Genomic DNA, 13,111 nt, shown 5'->3' on the forward strand with positions numbered 1-13,111 from the left:
TAGTGTTGCTCGGGGCCCTTTTAACTCAGGCTGACCCGGGACCTATGGGAGGGGACAGCAATGAGGGCCCTTAGGACTGGCATGAACTGGGAACTTGGCCTCTGAGAGCCCTTAAAATATTTCGGAAACCTCTAGGCATACTTAGGGTACTGCCACCATGACTATCATCGGCTGGGTGGCTTCCGATCGCTAATTCGCACCGGCCATCTGGCGAGGCCGGCCTGGGGAAAAGGGGATGGAAGGTCCTGCTGGAGGGAATCCTGGCGCGTCGGCGCGGAGGAGTGCGCTGGGTGGGGCCCACCTCCTTCGGCACGGCCGGCGTCGCCGCTTTAAGGCGGCAGCGGCGCGAGCAGGTCTATGGTAATGAGCCGCCGCTGCCGCCGCCGCGGCTCTGCAGAGCTCGCCCGCCCGCCGGGGAGGCGAGGGAGCGCGGGGCTGGGCCCGGGGCCGCGGCGACAGGCAGCAGCCGCGGCGGGGACGCGGGGCGCGAGCCGGCGGCGCGGGATCGTCGGGGGCCGTCGGGGCCGGGCCGGGGTCGGGGCGCGCGGCTACGCGGGCGCAGGTGGGAGATCCCACAGGGGCGGAGGGGGCACCCCGGCTCCGGAACCCGGGGCCCGGCAAGGCCAGGGGCGCCGCGGGGCCCGCGGGCGCAGGTGGTGAGTGCCCGGAGCGCAGGTGGAGGCGCAGAGGCAGCCCGCAGTGCTCAGGGTAACCAGGGAGCGGGTCTGGCTCCGGGGGCGGTGGGAGCCCGGGCGCGTCGGAGGGCGCAGCGCGGGGCCCCGCCGAGCCATCCAGGCGCAGGCCCCGCGGGGCGCACGGGGGGCCCCCGGGGACTGGCTCCCTGGCCCGGGCATGAGGCGCGGCAGGGCCTTCAGGAGCCGGAGGAAGAGCCGCCGCCGCTGTTGACTCGGCCGCCGGCCGGGAGCTGGGAGAGATGCGGAGCCCGGCCACCGGCGCTCCCCTCCCAACGCCGCCGCTGCTGTTGCTGCTGCTGCTGCTGCTGCTGCCGCCGCCACTATTGGGAGAACAAGTTGGGCCCTGTCGTTCCTTGGGGTCCAGGGGACGGGGCTCTGGGGCCTGCGCCCCTGTGGGCTGGCTCTGTCCATCCTCAGCGTCGAACCTCTGGCTGTACACCAGCCGCTGCACGGATGCGGGTACTGAGCTGACTGGCCACCTGGTACCCCACCACGATGGCCTGAGGGTTTGGTGTCCAGAATCCGGGGCCCATATTCCCCTACCACCAGCTCCTGAAGGCTGCCCCTGGAGTTGTCGCCTCCTGGGCATTGGAGGCCACCTTTCGCCACAGGGCAAGCTCACACTGCCCCAGGAGCACCCGTGCTTAAAAGCCCCACGGCTCAGATGCCAGTCCTGCAAGCTGGCACAGGCCCCCGGGCTCAGGGCAGGGGAAGGGTCACCAGAAGAGTCCATGGGTGGGCGTCGGAAAAGGAATTTAATACAACCCCCCAGTTCCAGCCCCCCAGCTACCAGGCCACAGTGCCAGAGAACCAACCAGCAGATACCCCTGCTGGTTGCCAGAGAACCAACCAGCAGGCATCCCTGAGGGCCATCGACCCAGACGAGGGTGAGGCAGGTTGACTTTAGTACACCATGGATGCCCTCTTTGATAGCGGCTCCAACCAGTTCTCCCTGGACCCAATCACTGGTGCAGTAACCACAGCCGAGGAGCTGGATTGTGAGACCAAGAGCACTCACGTCTTCAGGGTCACGGTGCAGGACCACGGCATGCCCCAACGAAGTACCCTGGCTACACTCACCATCTTGGTTACTGACACCAATGATCATGACCCCGTGTTCGAGCAGCAGGAGTACAAGGAGAACCTCAGGGAGAACCTGGAGGTTGGCTATGAAGTGCTCACTGTCAGGGCCACGGATGGTGATGCCCCTCCCAATGCCAATATTCTGTACCGCCTGCTGTAGTGGCCTGGGGGCAGCCCCTCCGAAGTCTTTGAGATCTACCCTCACTCTGGGGTGATCCGAACCCGTGGCCCTGTGGATCGGGAAGAGGTGGAATCCTACCAGTTGACGGTAGAGGCAAGTGACCAGGGTCGGGACCCGGGTCCTCGGAGTACCACAGCCACTGTTTTCCTTTCTGTGGAGGATGACAATGACAATGCCCCGCAGTTTAGTGAGAAGCGCTATGTGGTCCAGGTGAGAGAGGACGTGACTCCGGGGGCCCCAGTACTCCGAGTCACAGCCTCAGATGGAGAAAAGGGGAGCAATGCCCTGGTGCACTACAGCATCATGAGTGGCAACGCTCGGGGACAGTTTTATCTGGATGCCCAGACTGGAGCTCTGGATGTGGTCAGCCCTCTTGACTATGAGACCACCAAGGAGTACATCCTATGGGTGTGAGCACAGGATGGTGGCCATCCCCCACTCTTTAATTATTCTCTGGCTTGGTGACAGTGCAGGTCCTGGATATCCACGACAATGCCCCCATCTTCGTCAGCACCCCTTTCCAGGCTACTGTCCTGGAGAGCGTCCCCTTAGGCTACCTGGTTCTCCACGTCCAGGCTATCGACGCTGATGCTGGTGACAATGCCCGCCTAGAATACCGCCTTGCTGGGGTGGGACCTGACTTCCCCTTCACCATCAACAATGGCACAGGCTGGATCTCTGTAGCTGCTGAACTAGACCGGGAGGAAGTTGATTTCTACAGCTTTGGGGTAGAAGCTCGAGACCATGGCATTCCAGCACTCACTGCCTCGGCCAGCGTCAGCGTGACTGTCCTGGATGTCAACGACAACAATCCAACCTTTAGCCAACCCGAGTACACAGTGCGGCTCAATGAGGATGCAGCTGTGGGCACTAGCGTGGTGACGGTGTCAGCTGTGGACCGTGATGCTCATAGTGTCATCACCTACCAGATCACCAGTGGCAATACCCGAAACCGCTTCTCCATCACCAGCCAAAGTGGTGGTGGGCTGGTATCCCTTGCCCTGCCACTGGACTACAAACTTGAGCGGCAGTATGTGTTGGCTGTTACCGCCTCCGATGGCACGCGGCAGGACACGGCACAGATTGTGGTGAATGTCACCGACGCCAACACCGATCGTCCTGTCTTTCAGAGCTCCCACTATACAGTGAATGTTAATGAGGACCGGCCGGCAGGCACCACAGTGGTGCTGATCAGCGCCACGGATGAGGACACAGGTGAGAACGCCCGCATCACCTACTTCATGGAGGACAGCATCCCCCAGTTCCGCATCGATGCAGACACGGGCTGTCACCACCCAGGCTGAGCTGGACTACGAAGACCAAGTGTCTTATACCCTGGCCATTACTGCTTGGGACAACGGCATTCCCCAGAAGTCCGACACCACCTACCTGGAGATCCTGGTGAACGATGTGAATGACAATGCCCCTCAGTTCCTGCGCGACTCCTACCAGGGCAGTGTCTATGAGGATGTGCCACCCTTCACTAGCGTCCTGCAGATCTCTGCCACTGATCGTGATTCTGGACTTAATGGTAGGGTCTTCTACACTTTCCAAGGAGGCGACGATGGAGACGGTGACTATATTGTCGAGTCCACGTCAGGCATCGTGCGAACGCTGCGGAGGCTGGATCGAGAGAACGTGGCCGAGTATGTCTTGCGGGCATATGCAATGGACAAGGGGATGCCCCCAGCCCGCACGCCCATGGAAGTGACAGTCACTGTGCTGGATGTGAATGACAATCCCCCTGTCTTTGAGCAGGATGAGTTTGATGTGTTTGTGGAAGAGAACAGCCCCATTGGGCTGGCCGTGGCCCGGGTCACAGCCACTGACCCCGATGAAGGCACTAATGCCCAGATTATGTACCAGATCGTGGAGGGCAACATCCCTGAGGTCTTCCAGCTGGACATTTTCTCTGGGGAGCTGACAGCCCTGGTAGACTTAGACTACGAGGACCGGCCTGAGTACGTCCTGGTCATCCAGGCCACGTCAGCTCCTCTGGTGAGCCGGGCTACAGTCCACGTCCGCCTCCTTGACCGCAATGACAACCCACCAGTGCTGGGCAACTTTGAGATCCTTTTCAACAACTATGTCACCAACATAGCTCAAGCAGCTTCCCTGGGGGTGCCATTGGCCGAGTACCTGCGCATGACCCTGATATCTCAGTCTGACTTACAGCTTTGAGCGGGGAAATGAACTCAGCCTGGTCCTGCTCAATGCCTCCACGGGCGAGCTGAAGCTGAGCCATGCGCTGGACAACAACCGGCCTCTGGAGGCCATCATGAGCGTGTTGGTGTCAGGTAAGGAAGGGTCCAGGTGGCGCTGGGGTGGGGGTAGCTCACGGGGAGGGTCCGGGCAGCCACTGGAGGTAGGGCACGATCCAGGAAGCAGCTACAGACCCACCTCCCTGCCCAGTGCCTGGCACAGATCGGGAGGGGCAAGAGCCAGCTTGGGAAGAAGCCCCAGGAATCTCGGCGGCTGGTGCAGGCCCCGTCTTCCGCCAGGCTGGGCTGGGCTGCTTCGGTTGGCTGCCCCCACTGTCTACCAGCCTGTGACATGGTCGGGGAAGTGTTGTGAGGCTGTCCCGGCTATGGCTGCCATGAATTGTGAAAAAAGGCGCGTGGAAGCCTGGGGGCCAGGAGAGCTGGGGGAAGGGTAGAGAGGACTGTGGCGCAGGAGGGGAGGCGAGGCCAGGGCCCCTTCACCCCCATCAAGATATTCCTGCAGTCTCATACAGCCTTTGGCAGAAATGGGGACCACGGGAGCACAGGGCTGCCGCTACCCAGGGGTCAGGACCCTGCAGTCCTCTTCTGGCCCTTTTTGCCTCCTGGCTGAGCTGCAGAATCGGCTGACATGGACTTTGTCTAGCGCATTCTTTTCCCTCCAGGCAGAAAGAGCCTGGCCTGGCTCCCCCTTCAGAGCTCCCACAGGAAGTGAGGCTAGAGCTCATTGTCTGTCCAAACAGATCCCACTTTCAGAGTCCGTGGTTCGGGTCTGGCTTGGAGGAGGGGCTGCAATGAAGCTGGTGGGGAAGCTGAGGCCTTCTGGGCTCCCTTGCCACCCCACGGGCTGTTCTTAGGGTGCCAGGCCTTCCTTTTCTGCTGGCTGTGACCTGGCCAAGCTCTAGGAATGGAGTGTAGGGACCAGGACAGGCCAGGGGACTGGTGGGCTTTGAGGGCAGAGACCCCAAGGCACCTGATCTGAGGACAGAACAGAGTCCCAGGGTGTGGGAGCCTGGCGGGATCCCAGGCTGGGGCATTCCTGCTGCTTGGCCAAGCGCTCAGCCTACAGACTCCCTGGACAGCAGGGCTGGGGGAGGAGAGTTGGAGGGGGTTGGTGACAGTATTCTGTCTTTTTTTATCAGCTGTGGGGAGCCAGAGGTAGCAGCAGGGAGAGGACCACACCCAAGTTGCTGAGTGCCTTCCCCAAGCCTGGGAACAACTGAGACCCTCATGAGGGGATGCTGTTAGCTGCACCCCAGGGGTGGGTCAGGTCACACCCCTTCTAGGCAGCTTTCAAACCCGTCAGGGAAGGGAGGAAAAGAAGAAGCTGACAGGCCCCTACTTCCACCCCAGGGAGTGTGGCCTGAAGACAAAGGAAGTGTATGGGAGAGTCAGGGCGTGGCCTCACTCAGGGTCCTTGCTGGACAGATGCCTCCCTGCCCCACCCCTCAAGGTAGCCACAGGAACCAGGAAGCAGGAGCTTTTCAGGGACTGTGGCTGAGGTTCTGAGCCTCCGGAGACTTCAGTTTCCCCTCCAGGAGGAGGAAGTGGGAGGCTGAGCTCCTGTGTCCTCAGCTGTGCCTGGGCACTTGAGGCGGTGGGAAGGAGGTGGGAAGGAGGGCCTCTCCCTCTGGTCCTCCACACCCAGCCTGCCCTTGGTGAGTGTGGCCAGACACTAAGTGATGGGGGCAGAGAAGCGTCCCCACTAGGCTTTCCGTCTCCCACCAGGGCAGAGCCCCAGACCTTGGTTCCCTAGTCTAGAGAAGGCTCAGGGCAACATCCAGGATGGCTTCTCCTAGCCTGGCAGCTCTGGCCCCACCCTCTCCCTTCCGCCCTGACCCTTGGAGGCAGTCACCACGGCAACCCCAAAGTTCAGGGAGGCCAGGGTGAGGGGGAGCTGACTCCCACTGCCCCTTTGTTTTCCTCCTCTTGTTCTTTGTCTCTTCTTTCTTTCCCGCCCCTGCCCATGCAGGGCCTTGCAGCACTGCCTCTCTCTGGTGCCCTCTCCCTGCTCCTGTGGCTCTCCTGCTCTCCCACTTGCCCATCACTGGCTCTTTTCCTGGGGCTTTGTCTTCCCCTGTTTGGTCTCCGTGTTTGTGCCTCCCCTGTCTTCCTCCCTATGGCTGCGGCTGTCCCAGCCTGGGCCGATGGCTCTCCTGGAGCCTGAATTCTCCTCGCCTCTTTCTTCCTCTGCTCGGACACACAGCAGCTCCTGTCCATGGTCTGGGCAGCTCCCAGAACAGCAGAGCCCTCTTGGCCTCCAGCCTCCGCTGGCACATCTGCCAGGGGAAGAGAGGTTGGGAGGCTGACCGGGACCTGGCGCTTTTCCAGGTGTGCCTGGCTAAGCTTGGGGCACAGGTGGCATTTCCTGGGGTCAGAGGCCATCCTAGCGCTTTCTTTTCTGTTCAGGAAGACAGCTTGGGCAATGCACTCCCCGCCCCTGTTCCCACCCTGCCTTTGCACCTGAGGGGTGACCTAGGTCAAGGCAGGGGAGGGGGACACAGAAAGGAGAGAGCAGTGGGTTGACTGTTGGGGATGGGGACAATAGCAGAGGGGGCAGGTGGCCACAGATGGTGAACCAGATGGGCAGCAACAGAGACATGCTGGGAGAGGGGCCCAGGCGGGGCCTAAGACGATGGCGGCGGGGGACACAGCGAGGAGTGTTCGTTCCCAGGGCTGAGTGGTGGCAAAGTTTCTCCTGCTCCGTGGCTTTGGTTGCCCTCTCGTCTCTTAATCAGTTGTGGGCACTGTGTGTGGAGTCTTGGGCTGCTTTTGCCTGGAGGGAATATCTGGTCGAGGAATCATTAAGCAGATGTACCAGGTATACAAGAGCCCTGTGCCAGCTGAGCACCCTAGTGCGTGCGGGGAAGTCTGAAACAGAGAGGAAAGTAGAGCCTGATGACATAAATCTGGGCAGGCTTCCTGGAGCAGGTGAGCTCAGGGAAGGTTAGAAGACTCGGAGGACTGTGGGCTGGTGTCTAGGTGGGAAGGAACAGCCTGTGCAACAGCTTTGAGACGAGAGCAGGAGGAACAGAAGTGGGTGATGACAAGCGGGCTTACTGGTGATAGCTGGTGAGAACAAGCAAGTGATGAGGCTAGAGGGTAGGTGGGCAGTGGGCCGAGGACACGGCTGAGATGGGGGTCTGCCTTCAGCCTTCCCGGCTTCAGCTGAGCCACCGCTGGTATAGTCAGTCACCCCAAGTAGGTACAGTACAGATGCAGAATTTGTCCCCATGTTCCTCGCCTACTCACACCCCCTCCAGAAACATGGGCTCCTGCCCCATTACTGCTAGGGTAAGCATTCGCTCTTTATGTCTAGTTGGGCTCCCCTGCTATGTGGTTTTTGTTTGTTTGTTTGTTTGTTTGTTTTCTGGGGACAGAGTCTCGCTCTGTCACCCAGGCTGGAGTACAATGGCGCGATCTCGGCTCACTGCACCCTCTGCCTCCTGGGTTCAAGCAATTCTCCTGCCTCAGCCTCCTGAGTAGCTGGAACCTCCTAAGTAGCTGAGATTACAGGCGCCCACCACCACGCCCAACTAATTTTTGTGTTTTTAGTAGAGATGGGGTTTCACCATGTTGGTCAGTCTGGTCTCGAACTCCTGACCTCATGATCCACCTGCCTCGGCCTCCCAAAGTGCTGGGACTACAGGCATGAGCCACTGTGCCCGGCCCCCCTGCTATGTTTTAAAGACCATTTATTCTTTATGGAGACTGAATAGATTGTCATCCGCATCTCAGTGTTTTCTGAACACCTACTATGTGTAAGGCATTGTAACAAATAAAAATGTGAATATGCTGGTAGCTCATGCCTGTAATCCCAGTGCTCTAGAAGGCTGAGATGGAGGGTCACTTGAGGCCAGGAAGTTGAGACCAGCCTGGACAACATAGCAAGACCCCATCTCTACACACAAACAAAAATTAGCCAGGCATACTTGTGAGCACCTGTGGTCTCAGCTATTTGGGAGGCTGAGGTGGGAGGATCGCTTGAGCCCAGGAGTTCAAGGCTACAGTGAGCTATGATCGTGCCACTGCACTCCAGCAGAGGCGACAGAGTGAGAGTCTATCTCTTAAAAAAATAAAAAATAAAAAAAATAAGACTATCCCTTATTGCCCTGCAAAGCCATTTCCTCCATCTCCAGGTCCCCAGCTTTCATGTTTTAGCTAAATAAAATTCATTCCCATGTGTATGTGCATTCAGGTGTGTGTGGTATTTCTGGGCTTAGGGTGTGTGGGTGGAGTGAGACACCAGCAAGTGTGTGTTAGTACTTAGCTGTTTATAAGTGAGTGTGTTGCCTGGGGGTATGGCAGGCATTTGGGTGTGATGGTTGAGCCAAGTGGGTGATGAGTAGCTACAGGCCCTAGGGCCAGAGAAGAGACTGACTCAGGGGGGCTCTGGGGTCTCAGAGTGGAGAGCTGCCCAGGCCCTTCTATCTCTGCCCCTCTGGTCCCCCACCCCCACTCACCCTGTCTCCAGCATGGGGTAGTGGGTGATGTCACTGGTTCACGTGGCTCAGCTGGATTTCCTGGGGTGGGGCCCCCCAGGCTACCCACAGCAGCCCAGAGTTGGGCGGGAAGAATGCTTTGTGTTGGGTGTTGCCATGGGGATAGTAGGTCTGAGCCCAAGCAGCGGGGCTCAGTGGGAGGGGGACTAGGTGGCCCACTGACCCAGTTTACCCCCCCAACTCCCTGCTGCAGCCATGACTGCGATTATCGTGGTGTTGAGGCGTAGAGGCTGAGGGGGCATGGGGATGATTTTTATGGCTCTCAGGATGCTCTGGGCCCTGTAGAAAAGTATGAAAAAGACAACATAGGGTTCCCGTGCAGGGCAGCACAGACTCTGGGGGAAGGGAGCCGGAGCCGTGGTTGGACAGGGAAAGGTGCACAAACATTAAGAGGTGTGCCGTGCATCAGCGACAGAAGGTTTTGGGAAAGGATGCAAAGAGAGTTTCTGCAAATCTCATTCCCTGAGCCCTGAAGGAGTGACTGGCCCACAGGTGACATACCTGGCTCAGCACCCTTATGCCAGTGGGAGAGGAGAGGCTTTCTTGGTGGGTGGTGCAGGGATATGCAGGCTGAATTGCAGCCCCGGCTCCTGTGCAGGGCCTTCCCTACACCCCTGCGCAAGTCTGTGGCTTGGCCCCCCACCCCAGACTGGGTCCTGACTGGTGTCCCTCTCCACAGACGGCGTGCACAGCGTGAAGGCCCAGTGCGCGCTGCGTGTGACCATCATCACTGATGAGATGCTCACCCACAGCATCACGCTGCGCCTGGAGGACATGTCACCCGAGCGCTTCCTGTCACCACTGCTGGGCCTCTTCATCCAGGCGGTGGCCGCCACGCTAGCCACGCCACCGGACCACGTGGTGGTCTTCAACGTACAGCGGGACAGCGACGCCCCCGGGGGGCCACATCCTCAACGTGAGCCTGTCGGTGGGCCAGCTGCCAGGGCCCGGGGGCGGGCCGCCCTTCCTGCCCTCCCAGGACCTGCAGGAGCGCCTGTACCTTAACCGCAGCTTGCTGACAGCCATCTAGGCGCAGCATGTGCTGCCCTTAGACGACAACATCTGCCTGCGGGAGCCCTGCGAGAACTACATGGGCTGTGTGTCGGTGCTGCGCTTCGGCTCCTCCGCGCCCTTTATCGCCTCCTCCGTGCTCTTCCGGCCCATCCACCCCGCAGGGGATCTGAGCTGCCGCTGCCCGCCCGCCTGGCTTCACGGGTGACTACTGTGAGACGGAGGTGGACCTCTGCTACTCACGACCCTGTGGCCCCCACTGGAACGGTCCTCTGATAGGCAGGGTACCGTCACTGGCTCTGCTGCTAGTATTAGTCTGGGCCAGTATTTAACCAATGCCAGGCTTTCCTCTGAGAAGGGTATGGGGCGCAGCTAGAATAGTGTAGGTTCCCTCAACAACGCCTTTGTGCTGTTACCCATGATCCGACTGTGTAATTTCTGGTGATTCCAGGTTTTAAATAATTTGTAAGTGTTCAGTTTCTACACAACTTCATTATCTGCTAAGAATTTTAAAACCACATCTCTGTTCAGCTGTTAATGCTGGGATCCATATTTAATTTTGTAAGTTTTTCCCTGTTTTTAGTTTTGTTTTGGGCTTTTTGGGTCATGAATTTTATTTGTCGATAAAAAATGTAAGAGTAGAATATTAATAAGTTTCACTTTAGTTTTGTAATATCAAGAATTTAGGAATTGGCTGGGCGCAGTGGCTCATGCCTGTAACCCCAGCACTTTGGGAGGCTGAGATGGGGGGATCAAAAGGTCAGGAGTTTGCGACCAGCTAGTTCCATACCAGCCTGGCCAACATGGTGAAACCTTGTCTCTACTAAAAATACAAAAATTAGCTGGGTGTGGTGGTGCATGCCTGTAATCCCAGCTACTCCGGAGGCTGAGGCAGGAGAATCACTTGAATCCGGGAGGCCGCAGGTTGCAGTAAGCCGAGATGGAGCCACTGCACTCCAGCCTGGGTGACAGAGTGAGACTGCATCTATGAAAAAAAAAAAAAATTAAGAATTAAAACAAGCTGGGCACAGTGGTTCACACCTGCAATCCCAACACTTTGGGAGGCTGAGGGAGGTGGAACTCCTGAGGTCAGGAGTTCGACACCAGTCCGGACAACATGGTGAAACCTCATCTCTACTAAAAATACAAAAAAATGAGTCAGGTGTGGTGGTGGGCGCCTGTAACTCCAGCTACTTGGGAGGCTGAGGCAGGAGACTCACTTTAACTCCACAGGGGGAGGTTGCAGTGAGCTGAGATGGGGCCACTGCACTCCAGACTGGGCAACAAGAGCAAAACTCCCTCTAAAAAAAATAATAATTTTTAAAAAGTAAAATAAAAAAAGAAAGGAAAAATAATGGACTAGAATATCGTGCAATAATTTTTTTTTTTTTGAGACAGAGTCTGGCTGTGTCGCTCAGGCTGGAATGCAGTGGTGAAATCTCGGCTCACAGCACCCTCCACCTCCCAGGTTCACGCCATTCTCCTGACTCAGCCTCCAGAGTAGCTGAGACTACAGGAGCCAGCCATCAAGCCCGGGTAATTTATTTTTAGTAGAAACCGTGTTAGCCAGGATGATCTCGATCTACTGACCTTGTGATCTGCCCGCCTTGGCCTACCAAAGTGCTGGGATTACAGGCATGAGCCACCACGCCCGGCCTAAATTCTTATTTCTAATTAAGTTTGACAACATAATTGTTGAGTAATTCAGATATGAAAGGGCTTCTTTCAGGCACTCAGATGAAGGGTCCTTAAGCCAAACTGTTACCCCAGCACTTTGGGGTGGATCACCTGAGGTCAGGGGTTCGAGAGCAGCCTGGGCAACATGGTAAAACCCCATTTCTACTAAAAATACAAAATTAGCTGGGCGTGGTGGTGCGTGCCTGTAGTCCCAGCTATTTGGGAGGCTGAGGCAGGAGAATTGCTTGAAACCAGGAGGGCAACAGAGTGAGGCTCCATCTCAAAATAAATACATAAATAAATAATTATATACTGGAGGCTGAGATATTAAACATCAAAAAAAGGCACTTGCTTTTAAAAACATGGACTCCTAGTCCTCCCTGATAATTCTAACTCAGTATATTCTACGAGCGTCCCTGGAACACTTCATGTTCTCTTAATGTACGTATGTATGTATACAGACATACTAGACAGTGTGTATATATCCCTTAGCGGCAGATGCTGCACCATGCCGTTAGCCCTGGGGATACAAGTGTTGGTAGCATATAAAAAATGTCAAGCCTAAAGAAAAACAGGGAGAGGACTAGCGTTGTGGCGTGGACTGATAGTCCCAGCTACTGGGCAGGCTGAGGTGGGAGAATCGCTTGCGCCTGGGAGATCGAGACTGCAGTGAACTATGATTGCGACACTGCACTCCAGCCTAGGAAATACAGTGAGATTGTTTCAAAAAAAAAGAAAGAAAAACTTAAAAGGGGGCTGGGCGCGGTGGGTCATGCCTGTAATCCCAGCACTTTGGGAGGCCGAGGCAGGCAGATCACTTGAGGTTAGGATTTCGAGACCAGCCTGGCAAAACATGGTGAAACACCCTCTCTACCAAAAAATACAAAAATTAGCCGAACGTGCTGACGCGCGCCTGTAGTCCCACCTATTGCGGAGACAAGAGAGGGGGGATCGCTTGAGCCAAGGAGGTCGAAGTTGCAGTGAGCCGATATCGCGGTTCTGCACTCCAGTATGGGCGACAGAGCAAGACCCTGTCTCAAAAAAAAAAAAAAAAAAAAAAAGGAACAAAAGAAAAACAAGGAGAAATGGGAAAGTGGGAGGACAATAAATCAGCGGCGAACAAGGCTTTCGCGACCTTCCAGCTCCGGGGGAGGGGCGGCGGCTCATTTACCCTTGGCCACCGCCCTCAGCGTCCCCACCCGCCACCCGCCGTTCACGTGCTCGCCACTGGCAGCCCGCAGACCGGTGGCCGTGCCCAGATCAGAATCGCCTCGATAATCAGTGGCCGGGCACAAGCCCGGCCTCGTCTATCTGATCAATTCATCACTTCTGAGCGCCGGGCCCCGCAGGGCCAGCTCCGGGACCTCGGGGACCGCAGCGCTGCCGCCGCCTAAGGGGCCTCTCTGCACAGCGCCTCGAGGAGGGGGCTTCACAGGAGGAGAGCTTTTCATTTCGGGTCGGACCGGCGGGGCTGGGGTCACGACCCGATCAAATAAGATCAACATGTAAGCGGGAGGAGGGGCGCAGGGGTGGGCGCACGCACTCGCCTAACACGCTCCAAGCGCGCACACTCACGCGTCCACTCAGCCCGCACGCGACACCACGACTCCGCACACAACACGCAAACCACACACCACTCTCCCTCCCTAAAACAGCGGAAGCCCACTCCCCGTGCGGCTTTTAACCCTCCGCCCCCTCCCGCGCCTTGGAGGATTCTGGGAGGAACCACAGAGCACAGGCGGA

At 57.5% G+C, this 13,111-nt stretch overlaps 1 protein-coding gene and 1 non-coding gene across 2 annotated transcripts; one reads left to right on the forward strand and one right to left on the reverse strand.

The window, feature by feature from the left end:
- Positions 1–2,405: 2,405 nt before the first annotated feature.
- Positions 2,406–10,341, forward strand: LOC114677354 (cadherin EGF LAG seven-pass G-type receptor 2-like; the record flags this gene model as incomplete). Its single annotated transcript, XM_077952186.1, is given in 7 exon segments — positions 2,406–3,244; positions 3,246–4,056; positions 4,059–4,116; positions 4,119–4,256; positions 9,360–9,574; positions 9,576–9,875; positions 9,877–10,341. Coding segments are annotated over 7 exon segments (2,508 nt in total), but the record flags the coding sequence as incomplete, so codon positions are not given.
- A 2,282-nt stretch (positions 10,342–12,623) lies between these two features.
- On the reverse strand, positions 12,624–13,021 carry LOC114675517 (small Cajal body-specific RNA 2). The gene has a single exon (XR_003726491.2).
- Between the last annotated feature and the right edge of the window lie 90 nt (positions 13,022–13,111).

Source organism: Macaca mulatta, chromosome 1, assembly GCF_049350105.2.
Source record: "Macaca mulatta isolate MMU2019108-1 chromosome 1, T2T-MMU8v2.0, whole genome shotgun sequence".
Lineage (NCBI taxonomy): Eukaryota > Metazoa > Chordata > Mammalia > Primates > Cercopithecidae > Macaca > Macaca mulatta.